Source organism: Geotrypetes seraphini, chromosome 6, assembly GCF_902459505.1.
Source record: "Geotrypetes seraphini chromosome 6, aGeoSer1.1, whole genome shotgun sequence".
Taxonomy (NCBI): Eukaryota; Metazoa; Chordata; class Amphibia; order Gymnophiona; family Dermophiidae; genus Geotrypetes; species Geotrypetes seraphini.
The window spans coordinates 61,965,117-61,984,329 of record NC_047089.1 but is presented as its reverse complement, the minus strand read 5'-3'; the positions used below and the strand labels follow the sequence as shown (position 1 = coordinate 61,984,329).

The window sequence follows — 19,213 nt, the reverse complement described above, 5'->3', positions numbered from 1 at the left end:
AAATGTTCTCAACTGGTTCCAAGGATTCCTCAAAACAAGATCATACAGAGTCAAGTCAAATGATCTTCTATCTGACTCATGGTCAAACCCCTGCGGAGTTCCACAAGGATCCCCTCTATCGCCCATACTTTTCAACCTCTTCATAGCATCCCTAGGCACGGCCCTAGACGCCCTAAACATTACATCCTTCAGCTACGCGGATGATATAACCATCCTCCTCCCCTTCGACATCCAAGACCCCACCTCCAACGGACGCCTGAAAACAACATTGGAAACTGTAGAAAAATGGATGACGAACCACAAGTTAAAACTGAATGCGGAGAAAACCAAATTCCTACTGCTAGAGAAGGAACAAAAATCATCCCTAACAGAACTAGATGTAAACACAATCAAATATCCAATACAGAATACTCTCAAAATTCTGGGAACACACCTAGACAGAGGCTGCACAATGCAAACACAAATACACAAAACCATAAAAAAAGCATTCTTCACCATGCGAAACCTAAGAAAAATAAGAAAATTCTTTTCCAAAGAACACTTCAAGATCATTGTACAATCCCTCATACTCAGCTCCTTAGATTACTGCAACAGCCTCTACCTACCTTGCCTAAATACTATGATAAAACAACTACAGACCGTTTAGAACACAGCTATCAGACTCATCTACTCGCTCAGCAAATTCGACCACGTCACACCCGCCTATGTAGACTCTCACTGGCTTCCGATAAAAGCAAGAACTCAATTCAAACTCTACTGCTTACTTTTCAAAGTAACCCATGGTATGGCCCCCAATTACCCGAACAACCGTCTTTGCCGCTACTGACTACCCAGATCAAGAAGAACTCAGAATCTTTTCACCTTCCCCCCTCATAATGGTACCCGACGTAAGAAACTTCTAGCAACTCAGGCAGCGAAAATTGACCCCACCATCACCAAACTGATGATCAAAACAACAGACATCAAAGTGTTTCGGAAAGAAATCAAAACATTTCTTTTCAAAAAACACGTCCTTACTTAATATTCCCCTCCCCAATCACACATGCACTCTCCCCAGCAAATAACACACTAGTCATCCCCTTGAACCTCATTTACGAAAAATATCCAAACTCCTAAATAAGCATCTTCCATAGGTATCCATTTAACCTTCTCCTAAATAAGCATCTCCCTTAGGTATCCACTTAACTGATTCCTTCAAAGTTAGGTATCTTTCTTCAGTTGCCTATATTGTTTTCCCCACTGAACCTTGTAACTACTTGAACCCTGTCAACTTATTCTATCGATAAATCCAGATATCTTATACTTGTATTTCTATATCACAACATGTAATTTACTTAAATCGTTGTAATGTAATTCTCTCGGTAATGTCCTGATCTCTTTTAACTGTAATCCGCTTAGAACCGCAAGGCACAGGCGGAATAGAAATCACAAATGTAATGTAATGTAATGTAATGTAAAATCAATTGAAGTTGAATGTCACTAAGACAGAGATTCTGTGCATTGCTCGTATGAATCAATTGTGTGCTTTTCCTGCAGAGGTTGTTTTGGATAATGTGTCAGTGTCAGTAATGTAGCAGTGCAGATACCTGGGTGTAGTTTTGGACTCTACATTGTCATTCAAGTCACAAGTAAAATCAGTTGTGTTGGGTGCTTATTTCCGGTTGCGAGTACTGTGTAGATTAAGGGGTTATTTGTCAGAGGATAACTTCAGAACGACTATCGTGTTTATGTTGAATCCTATTTTTGACTATCGCAATGCTTTTCATTTAGGCTTGCCGAAATATGTTCTTAAGGTGTTGCAACTGGCTCAAAATGCTACTGCACACATTATTGCTCATATGTCATGATTTGAGTACATTACACCAATTTTGAGGGACTTGGCATTGGCTGCCTGTCAGTATGCGCATTGAATTTAAGGTTCTTTGCTTAATTTTCAAAGTTCTGTATGATAATGGTCCTACTGCAGTGCATTCTTTGCTTCACTTTCATCGGCCAACACAGAATTTACGATCAATGAACAAGTTCTGTCTGGATGTGCCCCCAATGAGAGATGTGAGACTATCTGACTATTGTAATGCAGTGCTATTAGGATAAGGCCCTATCTGTTGGAATAAGCTACCCCTGAACTTAAGGCAAGCTACCACTAGTACAGTTTAGGACGGGATTAAAAACTGTATTAGTGTATGTTGACTTTTTAATCAATTTTCAGAAGATTTGATGTTTAGGTTTTTCAGTGCAAAGTAGTAAGTTGTACGGTTATTGGTTTTTGTTTTAAAGAGTTTTATTCTTTTAATTTGTAATAGATTTGCTGTCAGTTTTACTTTGTGAATTGGAATGTGTATGTTGTTTTATTTTTATGATGTATGTTTTGTTGTAATTTGCATAGAATTGCTGGATATGCGGACTATAAATTTTTAAATAAATAAAATTAAAATTAAAAAACCCAGCCACGATCCTATAAATGGCACTGGCGGGTGATTGACATGCAGTTGGTGTCCGTTTCTTAGGTGGCCACCGATACCAGCACTGTTTATAGAATTCGGACCTGAGTGATCTTTGTAGGACTAGCCACAAGATTGAAGATGACAGACCTATGAAGTGGGGGAAAGGAAGGAAGAGAGAGAAAGCAAACAAGAAGAATCAGGGAGCCAGTAAGGAAGAGGGCATTGAAGCAGGTTGGCTCAGGGCATAACAATCTCTTGAGCCAACCCTGTCTGTGGGATATGAAGGAGGACTGGAGAAGAGTTAATTCTGAACACATTTTTCTTGCTCTCAGACAGACATGTCAAATCTGGTCCACGGTGAGTTAAAAATTGGCCTGCCAGACATTTTAAACTTTATACTCAATCTGGCCCGCCAGCACGATCCGCTGCTGCTCTTCATTCACGTCTGCCTTCGACTGATCTCCTCTTCAAAGCAGCCTGCTGAGGATCGCTGGCCGGCTGTAGCGAACCTCGCAGGCCATTGTCAACCTCGGTAGCACGTTCCCTCTGACGCGATCCCATACATCAGAGAAGGGACGGGATCGTGTCAGAGGGAACGTGCTACAAAGGTCGACAGAGGCCTGCGAGGTTCGCTAAAGTAGGCTAGCGATCCTCAGCAGGCTGCTCTGAAGAGAAGACCAGGCGAAGGCAGATGCTCGTGAAGAGCAGTAGCCGCTGCCGGCTGGCCAGAGGAGACCAAGAAGCCGGGATGGAGGCAGGGAAGGAACGGCAGGCCAAATATGAAGGTGAGACTGGGAAGAAGGGGGAAAATATGCAGGCCTTCGGGACGGGGCGGAGCCTGGTATAGAAGTACCCAGAGGGAGAGAAGGAGGGGTCTAGACGTGCATGTGCCGGACTGAGGAGGAGTGAGGGGAAAATAAGGATTCAGACATTTAGGGACACAAATGGGGATACTGGATACTGCAGGGAACAGAGTGACCAAGAAAATGCTAGATCAGGGGTGGGTGAAGAATGACAACGGGAGATCATAAGCATGGAGAGAGGGAGTAAGGAGACAGAGTGGATACTGGACATGTGGGAGGCGAAAGCAGGGAGGAAAGGGGAAAATGCTCAATGGAGAGGCAAGAGAGGAAATGCTGAACAAAGGAAGGGAGGGATAGAAAGAGAGGCTAAAAAGTAAGGGAATATATTTGTTTGAAGGGAGATTGGGGTGGAGTGGGGAAGAAATAAAACAGAGGAGAGGGAGAGAGATGGTGGGCAATGAGATGGAGGGAGGGAGGGAGAGAAGGAACAGAAAGAGAGAGTTGGACACAAGGGATGGTGTGGAGGGGGACAGAGATACTGGATAAGAGGGGAGTTGGGAAGAGAAACGGAGAGATGGTGGACCCTGGGGTGGTGGGGAAAGAGGGAGAGATGCTGGATGAAAGGGTAGTTGAGAAACGGACAGATGGTGGGGTCCATTGCTGCAGCTGCAAATATGGACACGAAAAAAGGAAAGATTCCAGACCTCCGGGGGAGGGAAGGGAAACGGAAGGGGAGGACAGAAATGGAAGATGGATGGTTATCACGGAGAAAGAAGAAAATGACAAATGGGCAGGAGACCCTGGCAAGCAAGTTATAAGAAGACAGCCAGAGCCTGGGACCAACAAAAGGTAGAAAAAATCATTTTATTTTCTGTTTTATGATTATAATATTTATTTTGTTTACACCACAAAGCTGGTGTGGGGTTGGAGACATTGTACATTTCCCCCTCTGTATTCACGAATTCCGTATCTACGGATTCGCTTATTCGCGGTTTTAAACCAAAAAATGCATTTTTATTTTTCAGGCTATTTTAAGCCCTGTAAGCCACCCCTTAAGCCTTATCTGGTGGTCTAGTGAGTTTTTGAGGCAGGAGCGATCTTCCCACGCTCCTGCCCTGTGCAGATGTCTCACAGGAAATGGCTCGAGAGACTACAGGAGCTCAAGGCAGCCATTTCCTGTGAGCGATCTGCACGGGGCAGGAGTGTGGGAAGATCGCTCCTGCCTGAAAACCAGCTAGACCACCAGGTAAAGCTTAAGGGGTGGGGAGCTTTCAGGGCTTTAAATAGCCGGGGGAAGCAGGGGTTAGGGTCAGAACCGGCCCAAATATTATTCACGGTTTTTTAATATTCACGGGCCGGCTCTGCCCCTAACCCCCGCAAATACGGAGGAGGAAGTGTAACCCTATATTTCTGCTAAGACTAAGCCTTAGTCACTTAGGGGTCCTTTTAAGGTACGCATTTAGCGTGCGCTAAATCGGTTAGCATACCTTAATAAAAGGACCCTTAAGTATCTTAATTAAAAATTCAGCCCACAACTTAGCCTTTTTTCAGATTTTGGCCCCTTATGTGATTGAGTTTGACACCCCTGCTCTAAGACGTATAGCACTGATTTTAGCTCTGTACAGGGCAAAAGTACAGGATAGTTAAAATATACTAGTATTGTTGTCTTCCCATTCTAAGTAAATTTCTTTTTGTAATGGTTTAATATTTCAGAAGTGTTCCAAATGCAAAGCAAAAGGAGCTACTATTGGCTGTGACATTAAGATTTGTAGAAGAACTTATCATTATTTGTGCGCATTGAAGTGTAAAGCAGAAATTGTTGAAGAAGAGGAGAATGGAATTTTCAAGTTAGTATATTAGATGGGTAACTTTTGATTTATCTACAGTAGATTCTCTGTTAACCGGGACTCAATTAACTAGAACTCTCAAGCAACCAGAAAAAAAATCTAAGGAAATACTATAAAAATGAAAATAAAATCAATTTCTGGTAAAAATGTAAGTGAAACGTGGAACTCCACACTTGAGTACGCCCATGCTTTACCTACCACATGTCCAATAGAATGTCTGGAACAGTTTATGGTATGGCATTGTATGGGGTATAGTATAAGATAGGCCTATTTTAAATAGTAACTCTCAAGCAACCAAAAACTACATTTATCTGGCATCTATCAATCCCCATGGGTGCCAGTTAAATGAGAGTCTACTGTATATCTGCTGTAACTGTGACGGTATTTCTGATTTAGTGGACTCTTGTCATTACACGTTGAAGCACACAAACTAGTGTGCTTTCTCTTTTAGCTTCTTAATTCCAGTATGGTCTTTATTATTTTGTATTTTTGTTGACCCGCTTTTACATAGAACATGATTAAGACAAGACCTTACTATGTAAAAACAAATTGCATAAAAGTACAAACATAAAAATTTAACATGTAGTTATCATAGGCTAAATCTACAAACATTCTCTTCCACTAACACTTAACCTTTTGGCAATACTTATCTAACTAAAAATTGGAGGCATCAAGGTAGAAGTTCCACAGAGTACTCACCGGTCTGTTTAATATTCTCTGTCCTGAGTTAGCTTGATAGGCTAACATGGAGATTCTTGTACAATCCCCCTTTATTCTGACATCCCTTTCCTCCAGGAACTGTAGGAAGCCTCAGATGATTCAAGTCTTACTTCCTCCCTTTGATAGCAGACCCCCTTGGACACCAGTCTTCCTATGAACCAGCTTGTAGGAGCTTATCTTTTCTGTTTGTGTTTCTTTTGGTATTTTTTCAGTATTTTCTTTTGCGGTTTTGCCCTCATGTTCTGGAGGTTCCCTGTGGAGACGTCCTTGCGGCAGGAGATTGCAGACTGTTGGAGAATGTCTGCTTCGTGGGGGCTTCCCTGCTCTGCAGTAAGCCCCCTGGACAGCCTGTAAGTCAGATTGGGGCTCCGGGATCCAGAGCTATCACACCCCAGGTTCGTCTGTTAGTGGGTATAGTGTAGGCTGAGCAGTTCCGTGGAGGCGTGACCAGGATTGGAGATGGATTGTGTGCCTCCACCAGGCATTTGTGCAACGTATCCGAGGATTGTGTAGGCCACTGGCAGAGGTGGTTGGGTTTATGGAGCAGTTGAAGACTTGAAATCCAGATGTCTAGTTTTCTGAGGCTTTAGATCTTCCTATATGAGTTTCCAGCATTGCCTGCAGCTTCTCTCATACAGCACATGGAACAGTGAGTACCAGACTGACAGCCTATTTTAGTGATTTTGGGGGGTCTTAAAAAGTGGCTTTTGGGTAGTTTCCCTGCATGCTCTACCCCTCCCCACCTTTTAAAATCCCAAAATTGCCATTTTTTTAGGGATTCCTGTTCCTTTCCCAGGCTATTTTAGTGTAAAATCGGTCCCCCTGTGGCCATTTTAGATTTTTCCTGATTTGAATAAAACTATATTTTTTATAGTTAGGAGCTTCATTTTTGCTCCAAACTTTCCAGATGGCCTCCCCAGGACAGGATGGGATGAATTTATATCTCATTTGCGGTGGATGGCTGTCGGATGCGCAGCCGTGCTTCACGTGCGCTGTGGCTGATGAGGGGGGCAAAGTTTGCACGGATGTGGTGTCTTTCACCTCCGGGGGGCTCTGCTTGCGCCTTCTGCCCCAATTCCCGTGAAACTCACATCTGGGGGCCCTGGGGAGAGCGCTGGCAGTGTATTGATGAAACACAAGCGCGGTTCCAGTGAAAAGCCTCACAAATCTTACAAGCATTTTAAATCTGAGTCGCACAGGTTAGCTCTCACTAAGAAAGAATATGAAGAGAAACTTGCAAATGAGGCAAAAACTCATAACAATTTTTTTAGGTACATCAGAAGCAGAAAACCTATGAGAGAATTTGTAGGACCATAGATGATCAAGGAGCTAAAGGGGTGCTCAGGGAGGATAAGGCCATAGCAGAGAGACTGAATGAATTCTTTGCTTCAGTCTTTATGGAAGAAGATGTAGGAAATCTACCTGAACTGGAAATGGTTTTCAATGGTGATGATGCAGAGGAACTGAAAGAAATCTCAGTGAATCTGGAAGATGTACTAAGCCAAATCGACATTAAAACGTGATAAATCGCCTGGACCAGATGGTATGAATCCCAGGGTACTAAAAGAACTCAAACATGAAATTGCTGATCTGTAACCTGTCGCTAAAATTGTCCTTAGTACCTGAAGATTTGAGGGTGGCCAATGTTACGACGATTTTTTAAAAGGGCTTCAGGGGAGATCCGAGAAATTACAGACCAGTAAACCTCACTTCAGTGCCCGGCAAAATGGTGGACAACAGAAAAGAAGGTACTAAGCCTCGGATTAGAACAGAACAACAAAAGAAGAGGCACAGGAGATGTCAAAACCATCCTTCAGTTACATATACTTTATTGGTAATTTTCCAAAGTTCAAAATCAGGATTATAGAAATTATTAATAAAAGGATGGTTAACAAGACTAAGAATGTTATAATGCCCCTGTATCGCTCCATAGTGTGACCTCATCTGGAGCATTGCGTTCAATTCTGGTCTCCTTATCTCAAGAAAGATATAGTGGCACTAGAAAAGGTTCAAAGAAGAGCGGCCAAGATGGTAAATGGGATGGAACTCCTCTCATATGAGGAAAGACTAAAAGTTCAGGACTCTTCAGCTTGGAAAAGAGACGTCTGAGGGGAGATATGATTGAAGTCTACAAAATCCTGAGTGGAGTAGAATGGGTAGAAGTGGATCGATTTTTACTCCGTCTAAAATTACAAAGACTAGGGGACACTCAATGAAACTGCAGGGAAATACTTTTAAAACCAATAGGAGAAAATTTTTTTTCACTCAGAGAATAGTTAAGCTCCGTAACATATTGCCAGAGGTTGTGGTAAGAGCGGATAGCGTAGCTGGTTTTAAGAAAGGTTTGGACAATTTCCTGGATGAAAAAGTCCATAGTCTGTTATTGAGAAAGACATGGGGAAGCCACTGCTTGCCCTGGATCAGTAGCATGGAATGTTGCTACTTCCTTGAGTTTTGGCCAGATACTAGGGACCTGGATTGGCCACCCTGAGAATGGGCTACTGGACTTGATGGACCATTGGTCTGATCCAGTAAGGCTATTCTTATGTTCTTATGGTGAATTTAGTAGAACTACCATTTATTAAGAACTATAATTTGATTAGCAATTATCTGAGGTTAAGATTTCTTCATCCTAGAGATATTGGATATAAAACAATACAGTATCTTTTCCATATCTAATGGCAAAATGGTGGAACTCCTTTCCAATACAATTAAGAACCATCCCTTCCTATGACAGGTTCCGTAAAGGCCTGAAGACCTATTTGTTTGCAAGATATCGCACTCACATTAACAGATGATTTTGTAAAGGTTTCAAAACCTGTTTGTCTGCAAGATACCTCTTTCTCTTTCACTCTTAACAAATGAGCAGATTTACTATGTTTTTATGTTTTGATTTTAATGAAAGAATATAATTTTGAATTTAATGTAAAATTATAATTATAATGTGACAAGACACTCCATTCCTGAACATGTGGGTAAGTCAATCCCTTCTTGCAAGAATTCTTTTAGGGAGCTTCATTAGCATTCTTTTGCTCCACCTCCCATCCTCTGGGCTGTCCTCCAGTTCCTTTGTTGCCTCTCTAGAAGCGAGTTGGTAGGAGTCCGTCTTTTCTACTCTTGTGTATTTTTCAATTATATTCGATTTGTGGTCCGTTTGTAAGGCTTTTTGGTGATGCAGGGGATCCCATTCTTGGGACATCTCTGGCTGCAGGAGAGTTCAGACTCTGAGGTCAAGAGTCTACTTCCAAGGGGCAGACTGCTTTGTAGTGCACCCACTTGGACAGCCTGCGCTTCAGTTTGGGGGCTCAGGGACCAATCCTTGGGAGCAAAGCATGCCTCAGATTCATTCACAATGGACTTGAGAACAGCCTGAGTGGCTCCATGGCATTTTTCCAGGATTGGGGCTGATTGCTTCCTCCCACCATTTGCATGTGCGAGGTCCGGTGAAAGTTGAGGTCTCCATCTGGTTTGTTGAGCCTGAGATGCAATCCGAAGACACAAGCAGTCCAGATTCCAGGCTTGTTGTGGCAGAAGTTCTCCCTGTAAGCTGTTTGCAGCTTCAGCATTTGCAGTTCCCAGCACACAGCATGCCACAGTGAGTAAGAGGCTGGCAGCCTGACAAAAAACAAAATGGGGGGGAGGTTGTTTAAAATTAGTGGGTTATTGGCAGGTTTCCCAACCTCTAAAATCCCCAAATCACTAGTTTTTAGAACACCAGTGTAGCATCCCTGGGCTGTTTATGGTGCTAAAATTGCTGTCACAGTAGTCATCTTGGATTTTCTGATTTGAAAATAAAAACCTCTATCTGCCTCAAAACACCTCGATTTTGCATGAAAACAGGTGTGAGGGACTCTTTAGGCCAGGATAGATTCATAACAAATTTGTGATGGATGGCAGTCTAAGAATTGTCCGGGTCCCATGTGCTTCTGACTTAGCCCCCTTTAGTTCCTCAAGGGGTGTTAGTACCCAGATGGTGTGAGGGCCAGGAAAAAGTCCAGATATGAGCTGGGGAGCAGCCCAAGGGCATCCCCAATGAAGTGCAGCTGTGGCGCTGCTGCAAAACCTAGAAAGGAGCTCATGAGCATCTGCAGGGTCCATCTGGACATCTTAGACAGGAGTTCTCCCTGTTTTCATCAATATGATGTCTGAAACTTCCAGGATTAATAAGGGCCACTTGAAACCCTCAGGGATCACAACCATGCTAGCGAGAGGGGTTCTCCCCCCCCCCCTTAGATTCTCTAGCTGGGAGGCTGGAAAAAAGTATCCAAAGGCCAAGCAACAGTGCAGAGGCTACTGGATCTGAAAACCATAGAGACCGTACTAGAGAAGGACTTGGGCTCTGGTAGATGCTTGATATACTTCATAGTGCCCAAGAGAGGCTCAGAAGACTGGAGGCCGATTCTAGACCTCAAAGCAGTGAATGCAGTCTTCAAAATACCCTGTTTCTGAATGGTGAGGTCAGTGATTGTGTTAGTGGCGCTGGGGAGAATTTCTCGCCTCCCTAGATTTGATGGATGCCATTCTGCACATTCTCATTCTTTCAAAATAAAGGGGTGGTGAACCACAAAAATCAAACCAAATAAGCAAAGAGTTGAAAAGCCACAAATTGCCAGGATTTGAACAGGGATTCAAAATAAAATCACTTTATAACATAACATTAAAAAACCCCTTCTTCTATACCGCATAACAGTAAAGATCCATGTGGTTTACAAAAGTAAGGAGACATTCAAGATGGATAAGTCAATTACTTAAGAATTTAGTGAACAAATAGGTTTTTTCCTGAAATGTTGATACGACCCAGCAGTGGAAATCAAGGAATTTAAATCTTTATCCTAGGAAGCTGTTTGATACGCTAAAAGACTTTGGTGGTATTTCTTATATATTTACATTCTTTGAGAAAAGGGAATGAGAAGAATGTGACGCTTTACGCTAACAAATGTAAAAGACTCTACTAGATAACTAGGAATGAGACCGAATTGTAATTTATAACAGATGCAACCGAACTTAAACATCACCCGAGCCTCCACCGACAACAAATAAGCTCACAAATAAATGCAGTAATGTGATCATACTTTTTTACATTACTCCATTTTTATAGAAAATAGGCAGCAAAATCCAGATGAGTGGATATAATAAGGACCCAACATGCTCTGTGTTTCAGCAGCCTATACCTTCCTCAGGAATTATCCTGTGCTGCACCAAATAAAATCATATAAATTGTAGGGACGCCATTCTGAAACAGGGCGAGATCGGCACACTGATTTCACTGCCCCTGTGAAAGAATTATGAATTATTCCCATTCACTCTCCCCTCTTGCCACTTAGCCGGCCATTCTAAAGTAAGGAAAAATATTAGCACCTTGTGACAGAATGCTGAGGCATTCCCCCCTCCCTTCTTGTCACAAGACCCCTGTCACACATTAACCCTCATCTTAAGCTTTCCTTATTTGGAAAGGACATCAGCTGACAGACCTTGCATACGTGCAAAGACTCAGGTTTTGTCCACGTGTTAATCAGGCCCTTGCCTAAGTGCTAAATTAGGGTGATCACGAGGCAAAGGGAGGGTCATCACGATGTAAAAGCATGTACCTTTGTATTCACCAATGTAAAAGCATGTACTTTTGTATCCACCAATCATTAGATGTGTAAACGAGGGAGTTACTATGATGTCATGTGCATAGAAGCATAATAAAAGGAATCGGAGTTAGCCACGGGCAGCGCCTCCATCCTGACTCATATCCTGTGTGTGTGTGTTTGCTGTGTTCCATCCCTGCAATAAATGGGGTAAAAGCCCAGTTGATATGCACAATAGTGTGTTAATCTGCTGCAATGCTACATTTTTTTTCCAGAGCACAAGATTTATTTTGTTTGGTTTGTTTGTTTTTTTTGCGATTCTATGTGCTGGAAAAACACTTACAGTTCGCAGCCTTGCCCTTCAGTCTGGCCATCTTTTGGCACTCTCGGCAGCACATGTGGCAGGAGTAGACAATGTGCAAACAAATTTCCTTAGCCGGATAACCCTAGTTCCAGGGAGTGGTAACTCTTAAGCCTTCACCTGCATTGTGTATCAGTGGAGGAGCCCAACATTTAATCTGATGGCATCGGCAGCCAACAAGACACAAGCTAAGAAGTGAGGGCCTGGATGCCTTGGTGCAACTCTGGCCAAAGGCATCCAGGTCTCAGAACTCAAGGATCTCCCATATGAGGAACGACTGGGTAAGTTGCAGCTGTACTCGAGGAACGCAGAGAGAGGGAAGACATGATCGAGACATTCAAATATGTCACAGGCTATATCGAGGTAGAAGAGGATCTCTTTTTCCTTAAAGGACCCACGGCAACAAGAGGGCATCCGTTGAAAATCAGGGGTGGGAAATTTCATGGCGACACCAGAAAATATTTCTTCACTGAAAGGGTGGCTGATCACTGGAATAATCTTCCACAACAGGTAATTGAGGCAAGCAGCGTGCCAGATTTTAAGAAAAGATGGGATTGGCATGTGGGATCTCTTCATGGAGGTAGTTAGGGGGTGGACCATTAGTGTGGGCAGACTAGATGGGCCGTGGCCCTTTTCTGCCGTCATGTTCTATGTTTCCTTACACTTTCTTTAGTGCATGATAGGCAGACTTCTATGCAGGATCATGGCACACCAAGGGCTGGTGATTCTAGTAGTACCAGACTAGTCGAGATGACGGTGGTATGAAGACCTGGTCTGTCTGCAAAGTGATCAGGGTCTCAAAACTTCCGTGTCATTCCCGGCTGCTCACGCAGGTTCCAATTGCCCTGCAGGATCCAGAACACTTTTTGGTCTTACAGCTGTAATGTTTTGTCTGGTCTGTTTTGGGGGTTCTGAGTTCAGCCCTCAAAGTAGAATTATGAAATAACAGTAAGGTGGTGCATAAAAAGTATATTTTATATAGAAATAAGCTTAATATTACAAAGATACAATGCTTAGAGAGATGCACTACAGAACTCCTTTTTTGGCTTTTGGTGAAAGAGAGAGAAAAGACATGCCCTGTGTGTCTGTGGAGGTATGTAGTGGCTGAAGGGGAAAAAGAGGAGACAGAAAGCAAGAGAGAAATCAAGATGCTGCAGCCTGTCTTTATAAATTTGAGTTTGTTCTAAAAATAGCATCTTCTAGTATATATTCTGTTATAATTTGGTATCTGTTTAAGACAGTGGCCCTTAATTGATAAGGAAGGTATGACTTTAGTAGATGGAATCAGTCTATCTGGCTTTTTTTTTTGTTCTATTCAAGTACCAGTCATTAATATATCTTTTGAAAAGCCCAGGCTAGCTGGATACTCCCTTTCTAGCTCAAGATATGTGGATTATGGGGAAGTCCTGTTCAGTCTAACATTCCCAGGGTCAGAATTGTTTAATATAATATCCCATAGGTCTTTGCTGACACTCTAGTTAGGCCGGCATACAGGTAATGTAATGTTGACAATGGCATGTTTTTTGAGTATGTGGAGCTAGCGTGTAAAGACTATTCAGATGGAGTAGTCTCCTCTCTACCCTTCTAAGAAATAAGAAGGCGACTAAATAGCATATGTGAAAGCCTGGAGGTGCTTCCAAGTTTGGTGCGCTCAGGAGAGTGAGGACCTGATCTTGGCTCTGATCTTTGTGGTGTTCGCTTTCCTAGCGGTTGGCTCCCTGAAAGTTTAGATTGTGGGGCTCTCTTATTTGGGAGTTAGAATTATTAAGAGCACCATAGCCTCACATGCAATGATCCGTTCCTCAGAATTTCGGATTCAGGTGTGATCTTGTGCACAGTCCTTCTTTCTTACCAAAAGTGGTTCCAGCTTCCACATCAACCAAGAAGTACATTTGCTTGCCTTCACTCTTTCAGGAACTTGTTGAATGTGCGCAGACTTTTACTGTGGTATCTAGAGGTTACGAATGAATTTTGATTATCAGATCATCTGTTCATATCCGTGAAGGTGCACTCCACTGGAAATGCAGGTTCTTTATGGGCATAATCTTCTGCAGTGTCCCAGGAAGAAACCTATAGAGCTGCCACTTGGTTTTCTCTCCATGCATTCACAAAGTTTTACAGGGTGGATGTGGTGGCCAAACAGTTGCTTGTCAGAATTCTTTATTTGAACCTGTGTCCCAATTTATTGATTTTCATTTACAGCAAGCAGTTCATGCGATTAAATCTTATATTCGTGACTCCACGAATTTCATGCAACAACTTTTTTCATTAGTAATACCTGAGACAGTTGATTCAGAGATTTTTTTGGTTACCTTTGATGTCACCTCTCTTTATACTAGTATCCCTCAATCAGAAGCTATACAATTGCTTGAACGCCATCTGGCTGACTCCCCTGTAGTAGGGAATAAAATGGAGCTTCTTTTAGTTATGACCACTTTATCATTATGAGTAATTATTTTGTTTATGAAGATCAATTCTTCATTAAAAGTAAAAGGGTTGCTATGGGGGCCACTGTGGCCCCCTTGGTGGCCTGTCTCTATATGTCAGACTATGAAGAGCGCTTCATTTATGATTCCAAATTTGCAAGTAATATTTTGATGTGGAAGTGCTTTATAGATGACATATTTATGATTTGGCAGGGTCCTAAGGAAATCTTATAGTAGTTTTGTCAATATATTAATAACTGTGATTCCAACCTCTCTTTTACTGAGAATATCAGTACGAGAGATATTCAATTTGTGGATATTAAAGTATCTTTTGAGCAAGGAATTTTCCAGACCTCAATTTTTCACAAGCCAATGGATAAAAATTCTATCTTACATCATCATAGCTATCACCCCAAGCATCTGCGTGATAGTATTTCCGTTGGTCAGATGCTCCACCTTAAACTTTTATGCTCCTCCCAAATGGATTTTAAACAAAAGGCTCGAGTGATGTGTACTTGCTTTAGGGAGCGTAAATATTCTAGGCAGAGCATTACTAGAGCCTATAAGTGGGCTTCTAATGCAAATCAAGACTGGCTTTTGCTCCCCCCAAAATTAGGTGCATCGGAATAATAGAGCAACGTGCATTCTCCCTTACTCTCCTATAACTAAACTAAACTAAGCCTTAGGTTTAATAACAAAACATTGGGACATGCTTTGTTATTATTCTGTATTCTCAGAGATTCCTCGGATTGCTTATAAGTGGGATAAAGATCTGGGTCAACTGTTAAAATTCAGGAGAGATAATTCTCCTGTTGAGAATGATCTGGGTCATTTTAGATGCAGGTCTTGTGTGCTCATGTGCTCCAAACTGCCAGGGTTATCATCCCCAGTAACAAGAAAGTTTTCTATCTTAGGAGCAGGATGGATTGCAACTCTTGTCAGGTCATTTATTGTGTTTATGCCAATTGATGAATATTGGCCACACGAAGAGAGCTGTAAAACTGCACACGGCTGAACACCTTAGTTGTATTCTCCATGGTAGAATAGAAGCTCCCCTGGTAGCTCATTGACAGGAGAAACACCTTGTGACTTTGGACTTGAAGTTTGTAGTCCTTAAAAAGTTCCACTTATCTCAGGGAGGGGATGTTTCCCATTACCTCACTTACCAAGAACAAAAACTTACTTTTGCTTGGGGCACTGTGTCTCCTGGCGGGTTAAACAAGGAAATTGAATGGGCTACTTTGTAAATCCTGGATGAATCGCTGTATTCTTCGGGCTTCTCCTGTTCTAGGCTTCCTATTGGTTGCCCATGGTCCTGTGATTTTTCTCAGCTGTTTAGATTGCCTCTGTTCTGCATAAAATGGCGTCTTCAACTCTTTATATGATGCGATCTATCCTGTTGGCTGGAAGTATATCTGCAGTGGAACCTGTGGTTTTTTCCTCCGGGTAACCGTAGAGAACTAGTTTAAATGATTATATATGATTTTTAAAATTTTTTTATTTGAGTGTGTTTAATTATTGACTTTGTGTATGCTGTTCCCTAGGAATATCTCTCCTCCTGAAGAAGCAAAATGTGAAACACGCTGCATAGAGGAAGAGGAACAATTTTTGTGAACTTTATTTTTACTTCACTGACTGTTTGCCTTTCACTTGGGGATTTTTTTCATCCGGGCTCAGCGGTGTTGTTTTCAGTGTCACCGGCAGTACTGTCCTAAACTGAAGTAAACCTACTATCAACTAATCATTTACATTGAGATAAGTTTTTTTCCATTATTTTCAGCTGCTTTTTGCCATGTTATGACATTAATGCAATGTGGTAGGTTAGGGAGGTTTGGTGCTGTGATGTTTTCTCTATACTGCTGATACCTGAACATTTTTTTGCTTTATTTTTGTTATTGGTGAGATTTTTCTTTACTTTTTTAAAGTTCTTATATAGAAAAATCTAGAATTGAAATATATATTGATTTTTCTCCTATTTCTGTATGTATTGTATTTGGCCAAACATGACTTCACATTTGGATATTCAGTGCTGACAGCAGGCTCATCTGTCCCACCCTAAGCTTGGCGGATTGCTTTGATATGTCCCACATGTTCAGGAATGGAGTGTCTGTCGCACTAGAAGGAAAGATTAGGTTGTTACTTTGATAATCTTCTTTCTAGTAGACACTTCATTCTTGAAGTCTGCCCTGTCAGATATTCATTTGCCTGCTTACTGCCTCAAAGGTGCCGGGGAGTCTGGACATCTTGTTTCTTTCCTCTGTCTAACCGTGCAAGGATAGAGAATGCAAATGCCACCTTGAAGAAGCTAGGGCTATGTATAAAATCTCCCATACTCTTAGTGCAGGTTGTGCTCCAGTTGGTGACTTGTTTTTCACCTTGTTATATATTGCAAATGGAGTTTTGTTTATCTGTTATGTGTTTAATGGTATGAACAGAAGAGACATGTTTCTCAAGGAGTGTCCCCGTACCCCTCCCTATTCTATTTTCTCTCCAGAGCTGACCATCTGCCTTGGTATGGACTGAGGAATTGGTGGTCAGCCCAGAAGGATGGGAGGCAGATCAAAAGAATGCTAATGAAGCTTCCTACAAGAATTCTTGTGAGAAAGGATTGACTACCCACACATTCAGGAATGGGAGTGTTTGTCTACTAGAAAGAAGATTATCGAGGTAAGAACCTACCTATTCTTTCCATCCTGTAGATGGCCAGCCTCTTATTAATTTGGAATGAGCTCCTATTGGGAAATATTAGCGATTCATAAATGTTTATTTAATATTGCTTATCTTATATTATGTTATGCTTATCTTAACAGAATTTACTGCTATTATCACAGGAGAAATTATTCTGAGGTTCCTTCAGATAGTAAGTAATGCATGAAAGGAACAAATGTTCTAAAGGCAACTTTTCGGTTGCTCTAAACCAGTGGTCTCAAACTCGGCCTGGAGGCTACATGCGGCCCGCCAGGTACTATTTTGCATCTCACAGACTGTACTAGTGCTGCCCGCTCTTTGCAGGGTCCTCTGGTTTCCCCCCTAGCCTCCTGCTCTTACCTTCAGATAATTACCACAGCCTGCAGAGAGGATTGCCGGTGCTGTAGCGATCCATGCAGGCTGCCATCGTCCTCAGCAGCACGTTCCTTCTGCCGCAATCATGTCCCTGACAGGAGGGGTGGGACCGCAGCAGAGGGAAAGTACTGCAGAGGCCGATGGCAGCCTGCAAGGAACGAAACAGTACTGGCGATCCTCTCTGCAGGCTGCGGTAATTAGCTGAAACTAAGACCAGGAGGCCAGGGGGAAGCTGGAGGACGCTACAAAGAAGGGGTGACATGTAGGCCTTTGAGGGGGGGAAAGATTTATAAACTATAGAGTCTAAGGTGTGCTAAGCATTTTAGTGAGTGTTTAGCGTGCGCTAATTCAACGCATGCGCTAGCCGCTAACATATCCATAGTATAACATGTAGGCATTCATGATTAGCACACGCTAATATTTATTGCGTACTAAAAAGCATAGCGCATCTTAGTAAAAGAAGGGATTAGTCTCATGCAAAACATATTACATTTGCATAATTGTTTATAGATTTACTATGCATTTTCTCACAGCCCTCTATTTAAAGAACAGTTCAATGCGAGTGTCATATCTGGCGATCAGCATTGAATTTCTTGTCTATTTTTGGCCTGGCCAAGTCATGGCCAGCTATGCTAATATTCAGTAGCTAGCCAGATAAATCTAAATGGCCAAAAATATACTACCCTTTTAGACAATTGTCTTTGACTGCCGAATTTAGTTGGTGAGCCACTGAATATTGGTGGTGACCAGCTATGTCATGTGACATAGCCGGTCACCAGCCAATTTTGAGCCTAAGATATTCAACATGAAATAGCTGGATATCCCCCACTGAATAGCCAGCGTTGTGCTATTTTGATGGCCGGGAGCTAGCCGATTTAGCACGCGCTAAATTGATTAGCGCACCTTAGTAAAAGGACCCCTATGTGAGATGCATGCTGCTTTAACTCTAGAGTGCCTGAGTCGCAGGCTTTCATCAGATTATAAGTAAATTCATCAGGTACACAAATTTAAGGTATGCTTCATTTATTTTCTTTTTGCTGGAGCTCCACAAATTATTTTACCAAACCATTACAAAATTTAGTTGTTTGGGTTTTTTTTAATGTCTATTTTCCTCCCTATGGTGGAGCTCCACAAGTTATTTTCCAAACAGTTACAAATTCGAATTTCATAGTTTCATAGTTTATTAAAATTTTTATTAAATACTAAACATAAAATTCAAAGCGTTGTACATTAAAATAAATGGGGGAATTAATATTAAAACAAACATGAATTAGTACAGATCTACTAACATAACATAGGGTGGGATATAAAACAAGAAGAAAGAGGGGAGAACTCCATTATTAAAGAAAAGAAAACAAAAAAGGGAATAACATCAAGGAACATGAATACCCCCAATATATATAAATTACAATAAACCATTCTCAAGACCACCTGTGCATGTACCATTGTACATAGATACTTCTTAGTGTGATTGTTTACCTTTTGTTATTAAATTGTAGTTCTTTTCTGATTTTAAATATAGTATGTATACCATTTTGCCTTGTAAATCAGTTTCAAAGCGGTATGTATAAATCCTTCTTCTCTAAGTATGACTGCAGGGAATGCATTATCCATAATTTATAAGAGGCAAATCATATCACACTACATAGTTATGTCTCATTGCTTGGCCTCTGCTTTAGTTGAGAAGACCAGAGGCTTTAAGTTTGCAAGCCATTGTTTTCTGAAGGGGAGGATATTGGTTTTTTGGTTTTTTTTTAAATTTCATTTAAACTTGGTATAAAAATCCTGGAGAGCTGAGCCTCTTTAGAATGATGTATGCCTCCATCTGCTGGTAGGGAGACAAATCCCACACATATGAACTAGTCTGGTGGGACTGGTGCAACCTTAGGGGCAGGGTTGTTATCTATGGCTCCATCCTTACAGTAGCCACAGTCCTTTTACCAGCTATGGAGCATAAGAAAAGACTTCATTGAAAA

At 41.8% G+C, this 19,213-nt stretch overlaps 1 protein-coding gene across 1 annotated transcript in view; it reads left to right on the top strand.

Annotated features, from left to right (window-relative positions):
- SETDB2 (SET domain bifurcated histone lysine methyltransferase 2) overlaps positions 1 to 19,213 on the top strand; it is a 273,867-nt gene that overhangs the window by 164,278 nt on the left and 90,376 nt on the right. The window contains exons 22-23 of the mRNA XM_033949980.1: positions 4,961 to 5,094; positions 16,985 to 17,034. Of these exons, the coding sequence (XP_033805871.1) occupies positions 4,961 to 5,094; positions 16,985 to 17,034 (184 nt within the window). The remainder of the gene's footprint in view (positions 1 to 4,960; positions 5,095 to 16,984; positions 17,035 to 19,213) is intronic.